This window comes from Gopherus evgoodei, chromosome 11 (assembly GCF_007399415.2).
Source record: "Gopherus evgoodei ecotype Sinaloan lineage chromosome 11, rGopEvg1_v1.p, whole genome shotgun sequence".
NCBI classification, from domain to species: Eukaryota; Metazoa; Chordata; order Testudines; family Testudinidae; genus Gopherus; species Gopherus evgoodei.
In genome coordinates, this window is record NC_044332.1 from 70,055,123 (window position 1) to 70,076,110 (window position 20,988).

The 20,988-nt window shown below is 45.4% G+C and overlaps 1 protein-coding gene across 2 annotated transcripts in view; it reads left to right on the plus strand.

Moving 5' to 3' along the window:
• Positions 1–20,988, plus strand: part of ADCY5 (adenylate cyclase 5) — a 324,158-nt gene that overhangs the window by 236,474 nt on the left and 66,696 nt on the right. For both annotated transcript variants that reach the window (XM_030579268.1, XM_030579269.1), the window contains exons 7-9: positions 8–166; positions 1,212–1,353; positions 17,716–17,856. In XM_030579268.1, coding sequence (XP_030435128.1) covers positions 8–166; positions 1,212–1,353; positions 17,716–17,856 — 442 coding nt within the window. The remainder of the gene's footprint in view (positions 1–7; positions 167–1,211; positions 1,354–17,715; positions 17,857–20,988) is intronic.

Below are 20,988 nucleotides of genomic sequence, written 5' to 3' on the forward strand. Positions count from 1 at the left end.
TTTTCAGATTGGTCCGGGAGGTGACAGGAGTCAACGTGAACATGAGGGTTGGGATCCACAGTGGGAGAGTTCACTGCGGAGTCTTGGGCCTCAGGAAGTGGCAGTTCGATGTGTGGTCAAATGATGTCACGCTAGCCAATCACATGGAAGCCGGAGGTAAAGCAGGGTAAGTTGTTGCTTCACCAAAGCTATTGTGAGTCAATCCACATGACAGTTTTGCTTTTGACCTGCAGGAGGGTCTTGGTTAGTTTGTTTGTCATAGCATGAGTATGGTGCAGAATTTTGAATTTGGGCCCTCACTGGCTAGTTTATTTCCTCTCAACCCTACACTTCTGTCTACAATAGGGCTGCAGTCATCCACAGTGGAAATGTCTTATATGCAAAGAATGGAATTCATCCTCTTTGTAATTCCAATGAAATTGATGAAGTAACGCCCGGCATTAATGTCTCTGTGTGATCCCTATCACAGTGGGTCGCGGTTAGAGAGAGATGTAACCATATGCTAATAAATGTTCGCTGAAGATATCACCTGGTCATCAGAAATAAATGTTGTTCCTGCTTTGGAACGCCCTTCCATAAGAGATCCAAATAAATGTACATTTCACTACCTTAAGGACCAGTAGAAGACCAACTCCCTGACATAGCTTCCCCATAAGATTAATATTCTGCAGGTATTTCTACATTTCCTCTCCCCTAGGAGGGAGAGCAGAAAACATAGGTAATCCACTTGATTGTATACCTCTGGAAGGCACATGGGTACTACAGTGATTCGTATGGTATAATAAGCTAGATGCAGCAGAGTATACATGGCATATGACTATGTAGACCCATGTCTCGGTCATTTGTGTGTAATGTGTTTTGGTTGTTGAGCAAGCATGTCTACTGTGTATTAGAGCAAGGTATCAAATGAATGTGTGAATGAATGAATGAATGGCTGCCTTACATCCACCGGGACGCTTATTAATGGATGCAAAACTTGAATAATGTGTTTTAACCTAATTCTATGGAAAAATATCAATGGGCCTGATTTTACTCCCTTTGAAAGGTGAAACAAAACTCCCAGGGGATATCAACAGCAGAGAGATTGGACCCTGAAATGAGCTATTTATTCTAGTGCACAGAATCTGTCACCGGCAGGAATTGGCTTACTAGATATGTGATTATTAGAGCTGCTTAATGAACTCCACAATTTGCCTTTTGTCTCATTCAAGGCGAATCCACATTACCAAAGCAACCTTGAATTATCTGAATGGAGACTACGAGGTGGAGTTGGGTTTTGGAGGAGAACGCAATGCTTACCTCAAGGAGCACAGTATAGAGACCTTCCTGATTGTACGCTGCAGTCAAAAACGGGTAAGAGCAAACAGACTAATGTATGTTTTAGGTGCCTTTGGCTGGTGGCCACTCCTAACACCTCAAAGCAGCCTGAAAGCCAGGCTTTCCTGGCCGATAGAGGATTCCCGCTATGCCAAGAAGTCCTCTAGTTCCAGAGGCCCAGTGTAACAACTTCTAGGATACCTTCCCTCCTGGTCCCCAGCGTGTGTGTAAGGTGGGGGAAGGCAGGGTATGGCCACCTTTGCATCTCTTCTCACCTCATTCCTGCCCCAAGCACAACTCATCTGTGCAAAAGAATCTGGCCTTAGTCCTTTTTTTAACCACTTGGGAGATTATTCTGTAACTGAGTTTTATGCTAGTGGAAGCTGGCAAATTATTAGCCTTAGAAAAGCAAAGTTCTCCATCGTACCCCAGGCCAGGTACAGCTTCAGCTGCAGCCGTGGAAGCTTTCCCCGCCTACCCACTAGCATGCCTCAGACATGAGCTAGAGGGGCCTCTTGAGTTAGTGACAGTGCTTCCCTCCATGGTACATCCTTCCTCAGTATATCTGCTGGTTCTGCCAGCCAGGTTATCAGTCAGGGCGTGCTGGGATGGTGGATGCCTGTCCTTGTGGAACGGGACTGAGAGTACCAATTCATTTCCCATAGATCACTTGAACAAGCAGCACAAGGTAACAGCTTTCAGTCACTATTGACTTGAGCTGGACTACAGTCACTGGTTCCGCTGTGTGTCTCTTCTAACAAAAAGTGGGCTGTGTTGCATCTAGTGTCTATAACAGGTGTGGGTCCAGATTATGACCGATTTTAAGGCCAGAGAGGACTACCTTGATCATCTAATTTCACCAGCTGCATAACATAGACCATGATATTTCACCCAGCATTTTGTTCGTCAAGCTCCAAGGACCAGTGGATACTATGTATGCTGTCCGAAGTTCTTACCAGCTTGTAGTGATGGGCCTGGATCAAAACCCAGTCTTTGAATTACCCTGAATCTGAGACTAATCAAAACTCTACTGTAGCTTTGAAGCCCCCAGAGCATCTGAAAAATTATGAACTGGATCTGAGTGTTTATTTTCCAGCTGTCTCCAGGCCCATAATGGGACAAAGCAAAACACTATTTCAGAACATCTCCAAACTTTGGATCATCTATGCTAACTCACAGAGGAAAGATTGTCTTGTGTTAAAGCACAGGACTATTAGTCAGGACATCTGGGTTCTGTTCCTAGGTCTGCCTTAGTCTTACCTTGAAGAAATCACTTGATCTTTTTGTGCCTCAGTTTCCCCTTCTGAAAAATAGGAATGTTGCTAAACATGGGCATTATGAGGTTCAATGCATTGCTGGTGACATGCTTCAATAACATGGTGAATGACCACTATGCCTATACACAATTAGCTTGAGATCATCACTTGCAGTTACATTCTCTCAGGAAGGGAAACAAGCCTCAAATCTTCTAAATGCAAAAAAAGGAAGAAAATCCATTATTATACTTTAAGAAGAGAAGCTAATGTTTTGGTGTCTATCTACCCAATCTTCAGAAGATAATTATAGTTTTCAGGGCAAGATCGTTACGTCCCACACATCATGGCCTGTCAGTGGGCAGCTCAAGCCACTTGAGATATTTACACTTTACCCTCTTCACTGCTGCAAAACACACTTTTGGTGAGGGTCCATGTCCAGGGGAGGGAAGGTATTTTGATTTGTTACATCAGGAGAACACACTTAGTATCTGGTATGTTCCTGTGAAGATCTGTAGATCTTTGTTGGGACAAGTGGAATGTTAGTACTTCAAAGTATGTTACAACATTCTGCTGCCTCAGGGTGGCTGCAGTGGAGACTGCAATAGAATTTTCAAAAGAAGTAATCCAAAGCATTCTCCACATTTGCCTCGTTTCTCTACAAAGACTGTCTTGGTGGAGTGGGACTCAAAAGTTCTGGGTTCAGTTACCGGTTCTCCAGCAGACTTCCTGTGTGACTCTCTGCCTCAGTCCCCCCTGGGTTTGATACTTCATTTCTTCCACCCTTTTCCTGCCTTGTCCATTGGACTATAAGCTCTCGTACTATGTGTTGGTGTACAGAACATCGCACAATGGGGCTCTGATCTTAGTTGGGATCTCCCAGCTCTAACGTAATACTAATAGTACTCTGCACCTCAGGGTCCCAAAGCACTTAATATTAAGACTTGCAATATCCATGTGGCTTAGGAAGTTACTATACTTAAACTGGGCACAAAGATGTGACTGACCCAAAGGTCACAAAGACTAGTGTCAGAGTTCAAGAGAAGCGAGGTATCCTGAGTTCTAGGCCTCACAATTCCAGCTTCCTCACTCTTACAGTTCACTTGTTTGTAAGTGAAGCCCTGAGCTTGCATCTTTGCCCAAATTTAAATACTAATTTTAATAGAATAAAAAGTTATCAGAAGTGAAAAGCATTTTCCCTTTCCCCACCCCGCTTAATAATTTGCTAGAAGTAAAGATGGACAAGGTACCAGTGTTTTACCTTTGCTTCCATTCCCTCTATTTTTAGCTACTTTCTTGTGTATGATTTATTTAGTGAGGTATTTACTGGAGTCCGTTCCAGTAACCTCCATAAAATCTTCATCTAACTTAGTAATGGGTTCCTGTGAGTCGTGTCTGGGTTCCTGTTAGTCACACACTGTATATGGAGTTCTCATAACAAAGCTGAGTATGTATCGCGTTGTGGCCCAGAGTAGCAATATATTTCATATGGACTAAAGATGTAAATCTTCTGTTTTTCCACCTAAACCAGGATCAGCAGATGCAGTGGCAGGGCAAATTTCCCTCACCCTCCACTGCTCCACAAATGTACCTCATCTCCGATCTTTAGGCTCCTTCCAGGGGTGAGAGTGTAGGTCTGTTTAAATCCTTGGTCTTTCTGCCAAGAAGGGTTGTTTTTGGTGAACAACACTTCATTGGACGGGTCGGTCACTTGGTGCCTGATTTCTACAAGGTGGTGAACCCCTTCAAAACCCAGTTCAAGTGTCTCTGGTGGCATTCAGCGCCTTACAGCCCAGGACCTCTGTTGCTTGCACTGTCCATGTAACCCACACCAGGATAGTGTTGAATCTTTGTCCATCTCTAATAGCTGGTTGACGTAAGTGGTTACTGAGTCTGCTACTGTTTCCAGTTAATGACAGCGGTTCTTTAGCTCAAGTGGTAGAAGCTCATGCTTTTAGCATTGAAGGTCCCATGTTCCAACCCTGCTGTCAGCCCAAGCAAGATCAGTTACATCTACATCAGGCTTTGCAAGTCTAATTTATTCTTTCCAGAAAGCTATTTTACTTGCAGTTATCATTGAGATAGCTATTTTCATTTTAAACTTTCTGACCTTTGGAGCTGATATTTTGCATGCTTACTCTCAGTTTTTTGAAAATCTTGAATTTAAACAGAACTCACCTTTGCATATTCAGGTAAAATCAGTCAGAGGGAAAACAGGTTTGCTTGACTTCAGTGGAGAGACACTCCTTACCCCAGTGATTAATTTGGCCTAGCATGTTTATTTGCATATGCAATCAATTACCTATGCAATTATTATGCCAAAAACCCCAAGTAAATACAACTTTATTGTTGATGCCAAATAAAGTAAGGGAATTCACAGTAGTGAGGCCAGAATTTCAGATAATTAAGGTGAATACTTGTGGACCTAATTTACATAGAGTTACCATGACTGCATTTTCAAATCCATGCAGTTAGCCATTTGGATGAGCAATTTCCCAGTTTACATGGGCATACCTCAATTGTCTGAATAACTGGCCCATAACTCCCACAGACACTATAACTCAGCATTGTCAGGAGTATAGCTAAGGCATAAAATTAATGCCCAGGACTCTACCATTTTTGCCACCCCAAGCAAAAAAAAAAAACAAAAAAAAGCCTCCTGAGCTGCCAAAGCAAAAAAAATAAAAAAGCCGCTTGACTGTACCACCCCAAGAATGGATGGAATGCCACCCCTTAGCATGTGCCACCTCAGGCACATGCTTCCTCCGCTGGTGCCTGGAGCCGGCCCTGTTAATGGCATACACTGTGAAACCAAATTCCATTTACTGTTGCTCTGATTAATCATAACTTTGAATTTCCTGTTGTTTTGTCTGTTTGAATTCTCAGCTGTTAAATGAATTATTTGCATCAACATAGTTTTCTGCTGCACTGATGAAATAGGAGGAATGTATGTAATATTTTTCTGTTCCAGTGACTTGTATATATATCCGACTATGTCCTCCTTTGAAAATAGTTTAATAAAAGGATGCTACCAACTTGAATTTTTTTTATATTGACTTGTTAAAACTAGTTTCTGATAGAACAGTCTTTAAATAACATCCACAGATCTGAAAATATACATAGGGACTTTTCTGCTTCTCCCTTGATGCTTATAAAGATCTTTTACTGGCAGAGGGAACGAGCAGGCTCGAGTTCAAAACCAAACCGGTTCGGACCCAACCCCATCTCTTTCCTCTCCCTGCACATACCTGCCTACTGCCTCTTCAGTTTCACCAGCAGCTTTGCTGGTGCTGTTACTGATAAGCATTTCCTTGCAGAACTTGTGGGAAAGCTGGTGTTTGAGCCCCTGCCCTCCCATGCCTCAGTTAAGTACAGGAGTGATGGTGTTATGCTATTGCCATTTTCCTCAAACCGAGGGATGCGAAGAAATAGCCAAGGGGACACAGACAGACCTCTATATTGTTCTCCCGAGTCTCCATTTTCATTTGAAAACAAAACAAGTTAGCCAATAAACCAACCAACACAAAAATCCCTAGCTCCTAGGGTTGTGAAGAAACCGTTCAAAACATAAAGCAAGTGTAACAAATGCTCAGATGTCTGCCTGAATTTGCAGACAGCCTGAAACAATAGATTCTAAGTGTGACCTTTCCCATTTATTTTAATGGGATGTGAACTCAGATGCCAATTTAAACAGCAAGTTGCTAACTATTTCATAGCTCGTCAAAGCATGTAAGAAAGGCAAGGATTTTTAGTATCTCAACCTTAACTATAGCAGAACTGCTGCTCTGCTATAATGAAGATATCTGCGAGCATTTCCCAAAAGTGGGATGCGAGGCACAAAGGACTACCTGGGGAAGTGTGGAAGATGCGTATGTTACATTGAGTAGGGCTCATTGCAGGTAGTTTCATTTTCTTGAATGGGGGAGCATCAGCTTTCAGAAGTTTGGGAAACACTATGCTAAGAAAATAAGGCAGGCACTGAACATGACCATCAACTAGAGAGTGAGAATGCTGACTGTCCACAAAGTGCTTCTGAATGTACAAACAGGGCCGGTGCAACCATTTAGGCGGTTGCCTAGGGCGCCGAGATTTGGGGGTGCCAAAAAGCACTCCCCAATTTTTTTTTAAATTGTTGAGCAGCCGCTGCTGCTAGGACAGAGATGGAGTCTGAGCTGCCGGCGGGAGCCGCAGCCCAGGGTGTCCCCTGAGTCAGGGCGCCGCCCCGGCAGCCCAAGGGGTCCCCTGGCCCAGGGAAACCCCGGGCTGCAGGCTGCCGCGGAGGCGCTCTGACCCTGGCTCAGGGCGCTGCCATGGCAGCCAGCAGCCCAGGGGCCCCCTGGGTCAGGGCGCTGCCACAGGAGCCGGCAGCTCAAGGTGTCCCCTGGGTCAGGGCACCGCCGGAGGGGGCGACAGGCAGCTCCCGTGGAGCTGCCGCAGTGGTGCCTGCGGGCGGTCCGCTGGTCCGCAGCTCGGATGGAGCTGTCACAGTGGTGCCTGCGGACAGTCGGCTGCTCGTGCGGCTTGGGTGGGCCGCCCAGGCACGACTGCGGCAGCTCCACCGGAGCCGCGGGACCAACGCATGGAGCAGCGAAATTGCCGTCCACCTAGGGTGCTCAAAACCGTAGCGTCGGTCTTGTGTACAAAGTCAACAAACCCTAAAAAAAAAAAAGAGGGAGAGACACATTTTTCTCACTTCTCTTTCAGTTATAGGAAATGTGGCTGTTCCCTGTTATACTAACAGGTACAAATTTTTCAGAAAGAAATGGTAATGTTGACTTTTTAAGCCTGAAATAGCTCAATGAGTTCTGGCCATGGCTCCTAGGAAAACAGCTTTTATTCTTCTCTAAATAATATCCTAGAACTCCATCCAGCTGAACAAACAAAATGATCATTTATATGTTGTGGATGTGACTCTACTAAAACATCTTAGATTTAATGAGTTTCATTGCAACTGAGCCAGGCTTCCATTCACGTAGGTTTACTGCTGTAATGCAATTGGTCATATATTATTGTCAAAAATACAGTTCACATGGCAGTACAACAGCAAGACAATATAAGGAACTATCCTATAGCTAAATTAGACATGTCTATGCTACAGCTTTGACTGCTGGAGCTGTCCCACTGATAACCACAGATCTCAAAAAATCCTACTGTAGATGCAGCCATAGAGTAAAGGTGTTTGATGCAATTGATTGGTCTAAGAAAATCTCAACTATTTCTGTGGTTTTGACATGGTGTTACTGTAGCTCAGTGTGTGGGAAATGGAGATGAGAATTCAATAAAACCTCTGGGGATAAGATTTACGTTCTCTGCAAGCTCATATTTGAAAGTTCCCACAGCAACTTCTGGAGTTTATCCATGTTAAATTTGAAAAGCTCATTGCTGTCTGAGAATATTGCAGCTCCCATTGTAACAGATAGCACATAAAAATTAGCAGAATTGAAAGACATCGTCAACAGTTCTTTTTCTCAATCTTTTCTTATGCATTTGATGACACTTTGTGTATAGTCAGTGTCATTCTGGGGTGCAGTCCAGACCAGTGAGGGATTGTGTCACGACCTGCCCTGCAACTTGGGGTCCCTCCCAATGCTTTGCTGCTGTAGCTTCCAACCTGGGCTGCTCACAAACAGCATGTAGGTCACACCCTGAGTGTCTGTGCATAGCTGCAGTCCTGATTCAGCAGCTCTGACCCCAGCAGCCTATCAGTAACACACTAGCCACACTCTGGCTTCCAGCCTCCTTGGTTACTACATTCAGGCTGATCCCAACACACCCTCAGTCTTGAATTTTCCCCCAAACTTGTGTTCTGTGCTGTCCAGCCCTCTCCTGGACAGTTCAGATTTTAGAGGTTCGTTGGCCCTGTACGGGGTCAATAGCCAATAACCAACAGCCTGTTATTTCAGTTACCAAGCAGCTCAGTTTAAACACAACACTGGGTTAGTTTAGATTAAAAAATAAAACAAGTTTATTTAACTACAGAGAGTGAGATTTTAAGTGAGTACGAGTATCAGGTATTAAAGTCAATAATAGCTACAAGAAAGGCAAAGATAAAATGCTTTCTAGTAGCAGAAACTTAACAAACTAAACTGGTTCAAGGTGAAATCCTTAGCACATGTTTCCAGCAACAGGGCTGACCAAATTTTCAGGTCAGGATGCCTTCTTCCTCCCCTCCTCTGCTCAAAGTCAAAAGGCTGGTTCCTTTGTTGTCTCAGGTGAAAGAGAGTGCAAGAGAGAGAAATACCCTGGTATGGGTTTTGCCCCTCACCTTTATAATCCAGTTCCCCTTTGAAGTGGATTCGTGTGAGGGTTACCCCTCAAAACAAAGTTTATTCAAGCTGTAAAGAAGGCAAAGTGGAGTCTGGGGGTGAAGGTGACCCATGCGTTTTCATCTCCCCTGCATATGCTGAAATGCAGATTTACCTTGTCTTCTTCCTGCTGTCTCAAGGACCCTCTTTACTACTTATATATAAATTGAGGTAAACACACATTTCTTTGTTTAGGATAGACCTGTTTAACCACTCCTGGCTAGTCAGGCATGGCTTTGAACACATGCTGCCAACATCATACATGGGGAATTCATAACTTTACATGTAATGTTGCTACATACATTTCACCATGATATTGATGACCAGTGAGTCATTTGTTTACCTCACAAGGCATATATTGTACAAAGATTATTATACTAGTGTGTATGATGTGAATACAGGTGTGCAATCGATCAAGTCAGTTTTTCTGTATAGTCAATTATCAGGGGAGCAATAGGCTAACTAAACTGAAAAGAGTGACCCTTATATAGGGTGACCCGAAGTCCCGATAAAATCGGGACCGCCACAATATTTAGGTGGTTGTCCCGCGTCCCGATCGATCTTTCACTCCGCCAGCAGCACTGTTTTTTGTTTTTTTTGGTCCACTGGTGGACCCCACCATGTGTCCCGATATTTTCTTCATCTCATCTGGTCACCCTACCCTTATAAACATCTACAGAGTAGAAAATCGCTTAGGCACAGATTTTTAAAGCTATTTTGGTGGTGGTACATTCAACATCATGATGCCTAAGTTTAAGAGCATAAAATATAATTTTTCAAAGGGGATTTAGGCACTTGGGAGTCTAAATTCCATAGTCAGTTAATGGGATTTAGACTCCTAAGTGCCTAAATCTTTTTAAAAATTAGATTTAGGCTTCTAAATCTGTTAGGCATTGTGACACTGAATGCAGCCATGTCTAAATACCATTAACAATCTGGGACTTCATCTTTTTTTTTAAAAATTAAATCACAACATACTTTTAAAGAGTGTTCAACCAGAAATCGGAATTTAAAAAAAAAAAGTAAATTTGAAAAGAAATCAAGTTAAGAAGGTGCTTTTAAATAAGTGGTGCAACTAACAGTGAAGTTGTGGTTAGACATTTGAATAAGAAGTTTGAGCATTGTGTTTTATTTATGCGAGCAAAATTTGCCACCAGAGGCTTTGACTGAAAAACACTGCCCCACACTGGGTTTTATCTATGGCAAAAGCTACTGAATACGTGATTCAAAATCTCCCCTACACAATTTCCTGGGGAAGAAATGCAAGAGTTCTTCACACAGCTTTGGATAATTTATATGGTCTGTGATCTCATGGTTGTAAATGACCTCAATAGTGTGTGTATTTGCCACAGTTTGTCCTGACCTTTCCCCAACCCTGAACTGTCAGTACACATGTACCTTCTGAGGTCTTTTATTCCTGTCAAATTAATCACACAATTGACATAATGTAAATTTAGTGTATGACAGTCAATTGTCCCTAGTCAAAAGCAAATGTAGTTTAATTGGCTGAGACCTTTCAGTTTATCTGCTTAGATTTCTGGAATTAAGTCTTTTCTTGAGATTATATCTGCGTTTACTAGAAACATATTGCACTGTGCTTCACCACTGGGGAAAACTTCTTGCATGTATTTTTTGTCATCTATTGACTAAAGGCATTTATAATGTAACCAGATAGGTTTTCTTTTATAGCTCTCCAGACTAGATTTACTGCCTAGCTTTTTTTTTGATTGCTACTGGTTGAAAGTCTCTCGCTAAGCTGTAATAAAATGTACAGGCAGTGTCATTTTTATTATTCGGAGCAGTAAATATTTGGTTGTAGATACCTAATCTGTTCTTTCTGCCAGTGTTTTTCTGGCATCAGATGATATATATATATAGATCTGTAACTATGCAAGGGGTTACAGCTAGAGCACCACAAATGATCGTAAAGGTTAGAAAAGTAAAAGTTCTGTGGCTTTAAAAAAAAACGATAATAGAGTCATTTCATACTTGTGTATTTTTAGAAACATTTAAAACACAGCTTTCTTGGAGGTTAGCTAGAGTTTCCATAATGGTTGCTAATGTGAAGTTCATCTGGCACAAAATGTTCACAGTTCCAGCTCTTATAGATTAAACCATGCTGGTTTGATGCAGGTGAGAGACAGGAGTGAGTATTCATGAGGTTTGTTTCCCCACACCTGTCTTTCTGTGGCTTCAGCAGTTTGTGATAATGTGTGGCTGCTTCTTCTAAGTTTTGCAATGGAGCTAACAGTTCTTTGCAGTTGCCCCCAGCCCATTGTAGCAATATACTAGCAGTGCTCTCAGCCACCTGGGAATAGATAATGAGATAGATAGAATCCTTTGCAGCAATTCAAATGCAGCCTTGGGGCAGTAGCAACCCCAGGTTGTTATTATCCAGTGGCTATTAAGATCTCAATTATGAACCCTGTGCCACAGTCAGCACCTTTGTTGACACTCCCAGGAAAATCAAAGGGGTGTAAAGACTGAACTATTCACTCAGGGTATGGCTACACTTACAGTTTTGCAGCGCTGGTAGTTACAGCTGTGTTTGTACAACTGTGTAGAGCCAGCGCTGCAGTGTGGCCACACTGACAGCTACCAGCGCTGCAGTGTGGCCACATTTACAGCACTTGCAGCGCTGTTGGGAGTGGTGCATTGTGGGCAGCTATCCCACAGAGCACTTCGTCCCATTTTGGCGCTGTGGCTTGTGGGAAGGGGAAGGAAGTGTGCGGGTCTTTCCGCTTCCTGTTCCAATGCCCCGTGGTGCTTTGCTACACATTCCGAGCAGTTTGGCGGCATTGTGAGTCTGCAGCGCGATTTCTGAGATTTCTGTTACAAATGGAGCCTGAGCTGCTGAGGACCTTGCTGATGAATGTTGCCAGCACATCACGCATGGCAGTGGAGCTATTCCTTCAGCTGCAAAGTGACAGTGAGGAGTCAGATGATGATATTGAAACGCCTGACGCTCAAGACACTCAATTGCTCGTGGCAGTAACAGACGTGCCCAGCACCGTGGAACGGCGCCTTTGGGCTCGGGAAACCAGCACTGAGTGGTGGGATCACATCGTCCTGCAAGCCTGGGATGACGAGCAGTGGCTGCAGAACTTTCGGATGAGAAAAGCCACTTTCATGGCACTGTGTGCTGAGCTCGCCCCTACCCTGCGGCGCAAGGACACGAGATTGAGAGCTGCCCTGCCAGTGGAGAAGCGGGTGGCTATTGCAATCTGGAAGCTGGCAACTCCAGACAGCTACCGATTGGTGGCGAACCAGTTTGGAGTGGGAAAGTCCACCGTTGGAATGGTGCTGATGCAAGTTTGCACAGCCATTAATCGCACTCTGCTAAGAAGAACTGTAACTCTGGGGAACTTGCAGGACATTGTGGATGGCTTTGCAGAAATGGGTTTCCCTAACTGTGGAGGGGCAATAGATGGGATGCATATTCCTATTCTGTCACCACCCCACCTGGCATCAGAGTACGTTAATCGCAAGGGGTATTTCTCCGTGGTTCTGCAAGCGCTTGTGGATCACCGTGGGCGTTTCACTGACATTTACTCAGGATGGCCTGGAAAGGTGCACGATGCACTCATCTTTCGGAACAGTTCCCTGTTCAGGAGGCTGAGGGCCGGGACTTTTTTCCCAGACCGGAAGATCACAGTAGGTGACGTCGAAATGCCCACTGTGATCCTTGGAGACCCCGCTTACCCCTTAATGCCATGGCTCATGAAACCGTATACAGGGAAGCTTGACAGGAGCAAGGACCGGTTCAACTACAGACTGAGCCGGTGCAGAATGACTGTGGAGTGTGCTTTTGGCCCTTTGAAAGCCCGCTGGAGGTGTCTTTATGGGAAGCTAGATTTGGGGGAAAGCAGCATCTCCGCTGTTATATCCGCGTGCTGTACCCTCCATAATATTTGTGAAGGGAAGGGTGAAAGATTCAGTGAGGAATGGACCTCCGAGGTTCGACGCCTAGAGGATGAATTTGAACAGCCAGAGAGCAGTGCTACTAGGGAGGCCCAGGAAAGGGCTTCAAGGATTAGGGATGCTTTAAGGGAGCAATTTGATGCTGAGAGCCAACAGTAATGTTTGGTGCCTTTGCTGTGCTTTGTTCTACCTTGGGGTACAATATTTACCACTTCCTGCAATAATAAAACGTATTGTAAAAGCCATAAAATCCTTTATTCAAAGTACAGTACATAAAAGGCCAGGGGGGTTAGGGTGGTGGACTGTTCATTCAGAGGTTTGAATATGTCCTGTTTTGATTACTGTTCAATGTCTGCTGCACTTCAGGATTACTATGCTGCAGGGTAATGGTGGTGGAGTGCACAGGGTAAGAATTATAGTTATCAGGGCTGGTAGGTGATCGTACAGGTGTTGGGGGCAGCTGGGGGTAATAAGAAACTGGCTGCAGGAGAAAGGTGTTTTGTGCAAATACTGGGGAACAAGAAAGAGAGCTTTGGGAGGGGTGTGGGTTACCACGGTACAGATCTGCCTGCATGGCTACGAGAGACTTGAAAGACTCAGTTTGGCGAGCCAGGAGGCTTATCATCTGCTTTGAGGTTTTTTTGATAGCCAATTCCTTTCTCCTGCTTTCTGTTTGCCTCCACTCATACATTTTCTCTCTCCATTCATACATTTTCTCTCTCCATTCCTGCGTCTTCATACTTTCTCTGTTGTAGTGAATCATAACTGCTTTGATCAATTCTTCTTTTGATTTTCGGGGATTTTTTCTCAAGTTCTGCAACCGACGTGAGGCCGGTGATCCGGCTGAATTACTCAAGGTCACTAAAAAAAGCATAGATAGAAACATGTAATACACAGAGGCTACATTGTTTATTATCACACAGTGAAGGAGTTTTTAGACTTTTTGTAGCATCCTTCCCACATACCTCACATAACACAGAGAGGCCAGGGAAGCTAAGGCATGGCGAGCAATGGGGTGAGTATTTCTGCCCCGAGTGCATCTGGGAGGGGGAATTAACCGATGGGTCACTGGGGTTTATCTGCACTGGGTACAGGAGGTAGCTGGTGTCCTGCACAGGGGACAGTAGTGAACAGGAAGGTGGCGAGCTGCTGGCGGTGGGGGGGGGGATCCGCGTAACTGCCGGCCTGCTGGTGGGGGGGGGGGGAAACGCACAGCTGTGCTGGCTGCCTGCTGGGAAGGGTGGGGAAAAACCGGAGGGCACCGCGGGGCTGGCTGCCTGCTGGGAAGGGTGGGGGAAGACCGGAGCGCACCACGGGGCTGTTTACGTGCTGGGAACGGGGGGAGGAGACCGGAGGGCTCCACGGGGCTGGCTGCCTGCTGGGAAGGGGGTGGGGAGACCGGAGCGCACCGCGGGGCTGGATGCCTGCTGGGGGCGGGGGGGGGGACCGGAGCGCACCGCGGGGCTGGCTGCCTGCTGGGAAGGGGGTGGGGAGACCGGAGCGCACCGCGGGGCTGGATGCCTGCTTGGGAGGCGGGAGACCGGAGCGCACCGCAGGGGTGGCTGCCTGCTGGGAAGTGGGGGGGGAAGACCGGAGCACACCGCGGGCTGGCTGTCTGCTGGGAAGGGGGTGTGGAGACCGGAACGCACCGCGGGGCTGGAGGGGGAACGCGAACCTGGCGTCCTGCACTCAAGTATCCCTAAATTCTCAACAGGCTTTCCTACTGCCAGATATATCACTGCTGCGTGTTACCTGGGAAGAGAGGGAGGGTCTTCTACAGCAATGTGGATTCCGCCCTGGCCCCTATGCAGCTTGCCTGTGTGCAGCCATGGTCCCCCCATCCCTCGCTGCACAGTGGATCGGATGAGTTAGCCTGACCGGGACAAGGACCACGGTGGCTCTCCCTATAAACTTGCGAAAGCACATTGCCCACGCTCTGGCTGCAACTTTTCAAGAGATTACCGAGGCCGATTACAGAGACGTGATAGAGCAAATCAATGGGCTATTCCACGTTTAGGCATGCATGCAGGCAGCCATAACCCAAACCCTCCTCTCCCAAAACATAAAAATCTGCTTACCCCGAGCACGCTCCTCAGTTTCTTCCTCACCAGCAACTTCCAGCTGCTTCCGACTGGCTAGCCTCCTCCTGGCTTGAGAAGAGCTCCTGGCTGCATGCCTCCTGGGACTCCAGGGTGTCTCCCTCCACGCCAGTAGCCTCACTGTCGGCTTCCTCTACACCCTCCCCCACTTCTCCCTGCTCTGAACTCTCCATCGTGGTCCTCGGATTGGCAGTGGGGTCACACCCAAGTATGGCATCCAGCTCCTTGTAAAAACGGCAGGTTGTGGGGGCAGCTCCTGAGTGGCGATTTCCCTCACGGGCTTTGCAGTAAGCACTCCTCAGCTCTTTTATTTTGACCCTGCACTGCAACGCGTCCTGTTCATGGCCTCTTCTCAGCAAGGACTGCGATATCTGCCCATAGGTATCATAATTTCTCCTTCTGGAGTGCAGCTGTGCTTGCACAGCTTCCTCACCCCAAACACTGATGAGGTCCTGCAGCTCTGAATTGTTCCATGCTGGGGCTCGTTTGGGGCATGGAGGCATGGTCGCTGATTGATTGAATGATTGATTGCACTCCACACCTGGCTGAGCAAACAGGAAGGGGATTTTTAAAATTCCCGGGGCATTTAAAGGAGGGGTCAGCTGAACCCAGGGCAGTGGAGTGTGCATGATTATCAGAGAGGCTTCTAAGGTATGCTGGGATACCTCCTTATACCACGGAGGTCAATAAAAGCGCTGGAGGGCGTCCACACTTGCTGACCAGCGCTGGATCACCAGCGCTGGAATCCCTACACCCGAGGCTCGACCGGGTGTACAGCCAGCTCTGCAACCAGGGAGTTGCAGCGCTGGCCGCGCTTTGCAAGTGTGGCCACATCCTAAGTTGCAGCGCTGTAACCCCCTCACCAGCGCTGCAACTCTCTAGTGTAGCCAAGCCCTCAAACGCTACTGTAACTTGTCTTGGCATGAAGAGCCTGCAGTCTACTTGAGGGCACTGTCTTTGTGACTGTCCCTTTCCTGTGAGTACTGAGGACTACCGTCTCCATGGCTGTCAATCTAGCACCTTTCCCCAGCACTGAATTTTCAAAGATTGTTTTTTAATTCAAAAAAGCATGACAATATAAAATGTGACAGTTAACTCTCTGGTTACCATGGAAATAGCACCAGTCATTCTGTGACAGGAATGTGGTGAATGCCTTGGAAACCACAATTACTGCTTGGGACAAGAGAATCCATATGGAGAATACATGGACTAACCTGTGTCCTTCATCCAAGACATGAGCTGAATCAGGCTCAATCGTTTTGAAAAAATTGTGGCATTTTCTTTTCTAAAATTGTTTTGCTGCCTCCGCAATTCCTGGCTTTGAAATCCAAGATATGCAACAATAATTACATGAGTCTGTCCTGGTGCTTGTGCTTAGCCAGATCCAGGAAATCTTAAAAAAAGGTGATCTCTCAAGCTATTAAAAAAACGTTTCAAATGCTCATTCCAACAGAACCTGCAAACTCTCCAGGGGTTGCCCATCTCTCAGTAATTGTATATTAACATGCTTACGACCATGGCCACGTTGGTTTTTGTTAAGTCAACACGGTGAGATCACATAGTTCCCTATTAAGTAAGTCTCCTGTTGAAATCTTGGTCTGAATGAAAACTGCAGGATTGATCCTATACAAGCTACTTCTGCCTCCTCTACAAAACAGAGGCCAACAAGAGGACAGAGAAAATCCTATGCTGAAAAAGCAATGCTTTTCATCAGCTGGAAAACACCCTCAAAATACATAATTCACAATACTATTATGTCACCCCATAGCACCCTGCACTCAGGAGCGGCACCAGGGTTTTTGGCACACTAGGCAGGAGTCCTTCCGCGCTCCCGGTCATTGGCAGCAATTCTGCGGTGGGGGGGTCCTTCCGCACTCCCGGTCTTCGGGGCACTTTGGTGGTGGGTCCCGGAGTGAGTGAGGGACCCACCACAGAATTGCGGCCGAAGACCCAGAGGCAAAATGCCGCCTCGCCAAATCCTGATGCCCTAGGCGACCGCCTAGATCGCCTAAATGGAAGCGCCGGCCCTGCCTGCACTTCTGTTTTTATTGGTGATGAGCCTGAAATAAATCTCTGGGTTCAACCACACCCCAACCTTTGCAGCCGTCTTGAGTCAGGTCCAAATGTCATAGCTTTCTCTTACCACCAAACACCGTTCAACTTCGGGAGAATTTCAGTCAAAGACAAAATGTGCCATTAGAGTTGAAGAGGAGAAAACACCTTTTTCACCTTGTGTAGTACCATTATTTTCTTCTTAGCACTTACCAAGTACAGTACCCAGCAAACATTAAGTATTCTTCAGCCCTCCTTTGGGAGACATCCCCATTGTACAGGAGGGCAGGCTCAGTGCCAGAATTGAAACCTGGCTCCTAGTCCTTTACGCAGATCAGCCCTCTGCCTTTGCCCTGTACATTGCAGGCACATTGATTCATGTTTTCCAAGGAATCTTAACACAGTCTCTTCCCCGCGGAACTACAATTTTGTTCCTGAATTTAATTGTTCAGTCTCAAGGCAAAAAAAGACACCCTGTTTGCACTAACCGGAGTTGTTTGTCCTCACAGAGCAGGGGAGTTGTTGGTGGGCAACAAATTTTGAGTCCTTTGAAAAACTGTCCCATTATACTTAACTGTGACGCTTGGAAGGACAGGAAATAAAGCAATAAAGAACTGATCAGATGAATGCTCCTTATTTCTGTTGAAGTGCATGATTAATAGGTTAATGCAGGAGGATAAATGATCAGAAACAAAGTCATCTGGGGAGTGATTACAATGTAAAATGTTTCAAAATACGTCATGCAATTCTCTCATGTTTTTATTTCAGAAAGATGAGAAAGCGACAATAGCCAAGATGAACAGACAGCGCACCAATTCCATCGGCTATAACCCTCCACACTGGGGTGTAGATCGCCCCTTTTACAACCATCTGGGTGCTCACCAGGTTTCCAAGGAGATGAAGAGAATGGTAAAGATGTTTTGCTTTATGGAATATTTATTATTATTATTTATTATTTATAGAGCACCAGGGGCTGTGTATGGCACATTGCAGAAAAATAGGGCACAGTCCCTGTCTCGAGGAATTTACAGTCTAAGGGGCCAATGGTGCACACACTTACTATTGGACATGGTGAATATTACCTTGACTTCAGAAGGACAATTCACAGCAATACTAGATACTCCTGGACACAAGTGTTTTGTGGGATTGGGCCCTAGGTTATTTGAGGATGACTAATACTGAGATGGGACGTTGATGGGAGGTTGAATGCTTTTATTTAACTCTTCACCATGTTGTGAACACTCGCCCCACGTTGAGTGAGAAGAGCAAGTTTTCTACTAAATATGTGTAGACACCAAGTTTTCCATATGTAAATGAGATTAATTGCCAAAGGTTATTTTCATTGCTTTGGTGTTTTTGAGTACACCTACTGTAAGTAATGTTATAATTTATAGTCACTGATCTCCAGGGTCCCTACTGAAAGGAATCTTTTTCGTGACTTGCAACTCTCCAAAGGAAAAGTGGCAGCTCCATCACTTGAATCATTTAAGATTGCACTATACACAGCACTCAAGAATACACTGTAAAGCATATGTAATAGTTGACCTATGGCAATAGGTCTCCAGTTCCTAGCCTTCCTTTGGGAAAATTGAATTTGATATCCAACCAGTTGCCAACACAACTTCTTGACAGGGCAGTGCTGCTCTCTAGCTCATTTTAGGCAACATTGGAGATGGTTAGTCTTTATTTCCCTGTATTCGCTGCAAGAAAGATGAAGGAAAAGAAAACACTTTATTTTAATAGGCATTTCATAATAGTAATATAATAACAACTAAGCACTTTCGTAGTAATTTGCAGAGTCACATTGTTTTACAAACATTAACTTATTAATCATTGATTAATCAAAGCTTTTAAAATAAACAAATTTCTTTTAATCTACATTTCAAGTTAATTCAGGGCAAAATTAAAAATGTGTTTCAGTTACAAATGGATATGTCTCTGAGATTGTAGAATCCTAGAAGTGTAGGGCTGGAAGGAACCTTAAGAAGTCATCTAGTCCAGTCCCCTGGACTCAAGGCAGGACTAAGTAATAACTAGACCATTCCTAAAGGTGTTTGTCTAACTTGTTCTTAAAAATTTCCAATGACTGAGATTCCACAACTTCCCTAGGCAATTTGTTCCAGTGCTTAAATGCCCTGACAGTTAGGAAGTTTTTCTTAATGTCCAACCTAAACCTCCCTTACTGCAGTTTAAGCCCATTGCTGCTTGTCCTATCCTCAGAGGTTAAGGATAACAATTTTTCACCCTCTGCCTTGTTGCAACCTTTTATGTACTTGAAAACTGCTATCATGTCCCCTCTCAGTCTTCTCTTCTCCCGACTAAACAAACCCAGTGTTTTTCAATCTTTCCTCATGGGTCATGTTTTCTTGACCTTTAATCATTTTTGTTGCTCTCCTCTGGACTTTCCCCAGTTTGTTCACATATTTTCTGAAACATTGCACCCAGAACAAGACACAGCATTCCAGGTGAGGTCTCATCAACACAGAGTACAGTGGAAGAATTACTTCTTGTGTCTTGCTTACAACTTTCTTGCTGATACAACCCAGAATGATGTTCGCCTTTTTTTTCCTCCAAGAGTGTTACACTGTTGACTCATATTTAGCTTGTGATCCACTGTAAGCCCCAGATTCCTTTCTGCAGTATTATTTCCTAGGCAGTCATTTCCCATTTTGTGTATGTGCAACTGATCATGTCTTCTGGGAGTACTTTGCATTTGTCCTTATTGAATTTCATCCTATTTACTTCAGACCATTTCTCCAGTTTGTCCAAGTCATTTTGAATTTTAATCCTATCCTCTAAAGCACTTGCAACCCCTCCTGGCTTGGTATTGTCCGCAGACTTTATAAGTGTACTCTGTATATGACAGCCAATTGGAAATTACAAACTATATACACACACATATTTTGCACACATAATTATGTGGCATGTTGCATATATCACCATATATTTTTGAAAATGCAGCGCTTACTGAGTGATAGAATTATTTTTTTGTTTCCACTAAGCATAATTAGGTATGATTGAGGGTCTTTGCATTTTTCTGCGAACTGCTTATCATTAAGGCTACGTTTTAGTCATGGGTATTTTTAGTAAAAGTTGTGGACAGGTCCATGGGCAATAAAAATTCATGGCCCCTGAGTCCTGTCCATTACTTTTACTAAAAATACCTGTGACTAAGTCTTACCTGCTGGGAGGGGGGAGGCAGCCTGGGGGGGGGCAGCCCATGCCCCCATTGCCACTCTTAGCAGGGTACAGCCTGTGGCACTGCCGCTGATCCTGGTGGGGGACGGCCCGTGGCCCTGCTGCCGCTCCGGGCGGGAGGTGGCCCATGGCCCCACCACCACTGCTACTTTGGGCAGGGGGCAGCCTGTGGCCCCACTGCCACCACCTCTGGTCCTGGCAGGGGATGGCCCAGGGCCACATGGTTGCCACCACTGGTCTAGGCGGGGGCAGCCCAGGGCCCCGCCACCACTGCTACTTGTCCTGGACTGCTGCTCCAGCGCAGCACGAGGGAGCAGCTGCCTGGGGCTGCTAGAGCAGCAGCCGGTGCAGTTGGTCCCTGGGCTTTCCCAGCTGCTGGGATGATCCTGGAGTCAGCTGCACCAGCGCTGCAAAATTCACAGGTCTCGGAAAGTCACGGAAGCCGTGACTTCCCGTGACCTCCGTGAATGATTCGCAGCCTTACTTATCACTGATATTACAAACCAAAAAGCTATGTTAAAAGAACATTATTCAAGTTGCAACATTAAGCTCTCAGAACTTAGGAAATTCCATTATTCAGATGGCTAGGCTCACAGCAGCTAGGAGCAGCCATTACAGGGAAAATCCAACTTCACCTCATAGTTCAGGGCTGTAGGGAGTATGTTCAGCCACTCTGTGATGATTGCATGCAAAGTCTGGTCACACAAAGGGGTTGTGAGGGGCTCAAATATACTCAGTGAGGATAGAATCTTTGGAGATTTTAACTGGTAAAATCTAAAAGTCTCTATGGAGAATGTGCAAACTGTGATTTTCTCCCCCAAAGGCTGATAATACGGCCAAATG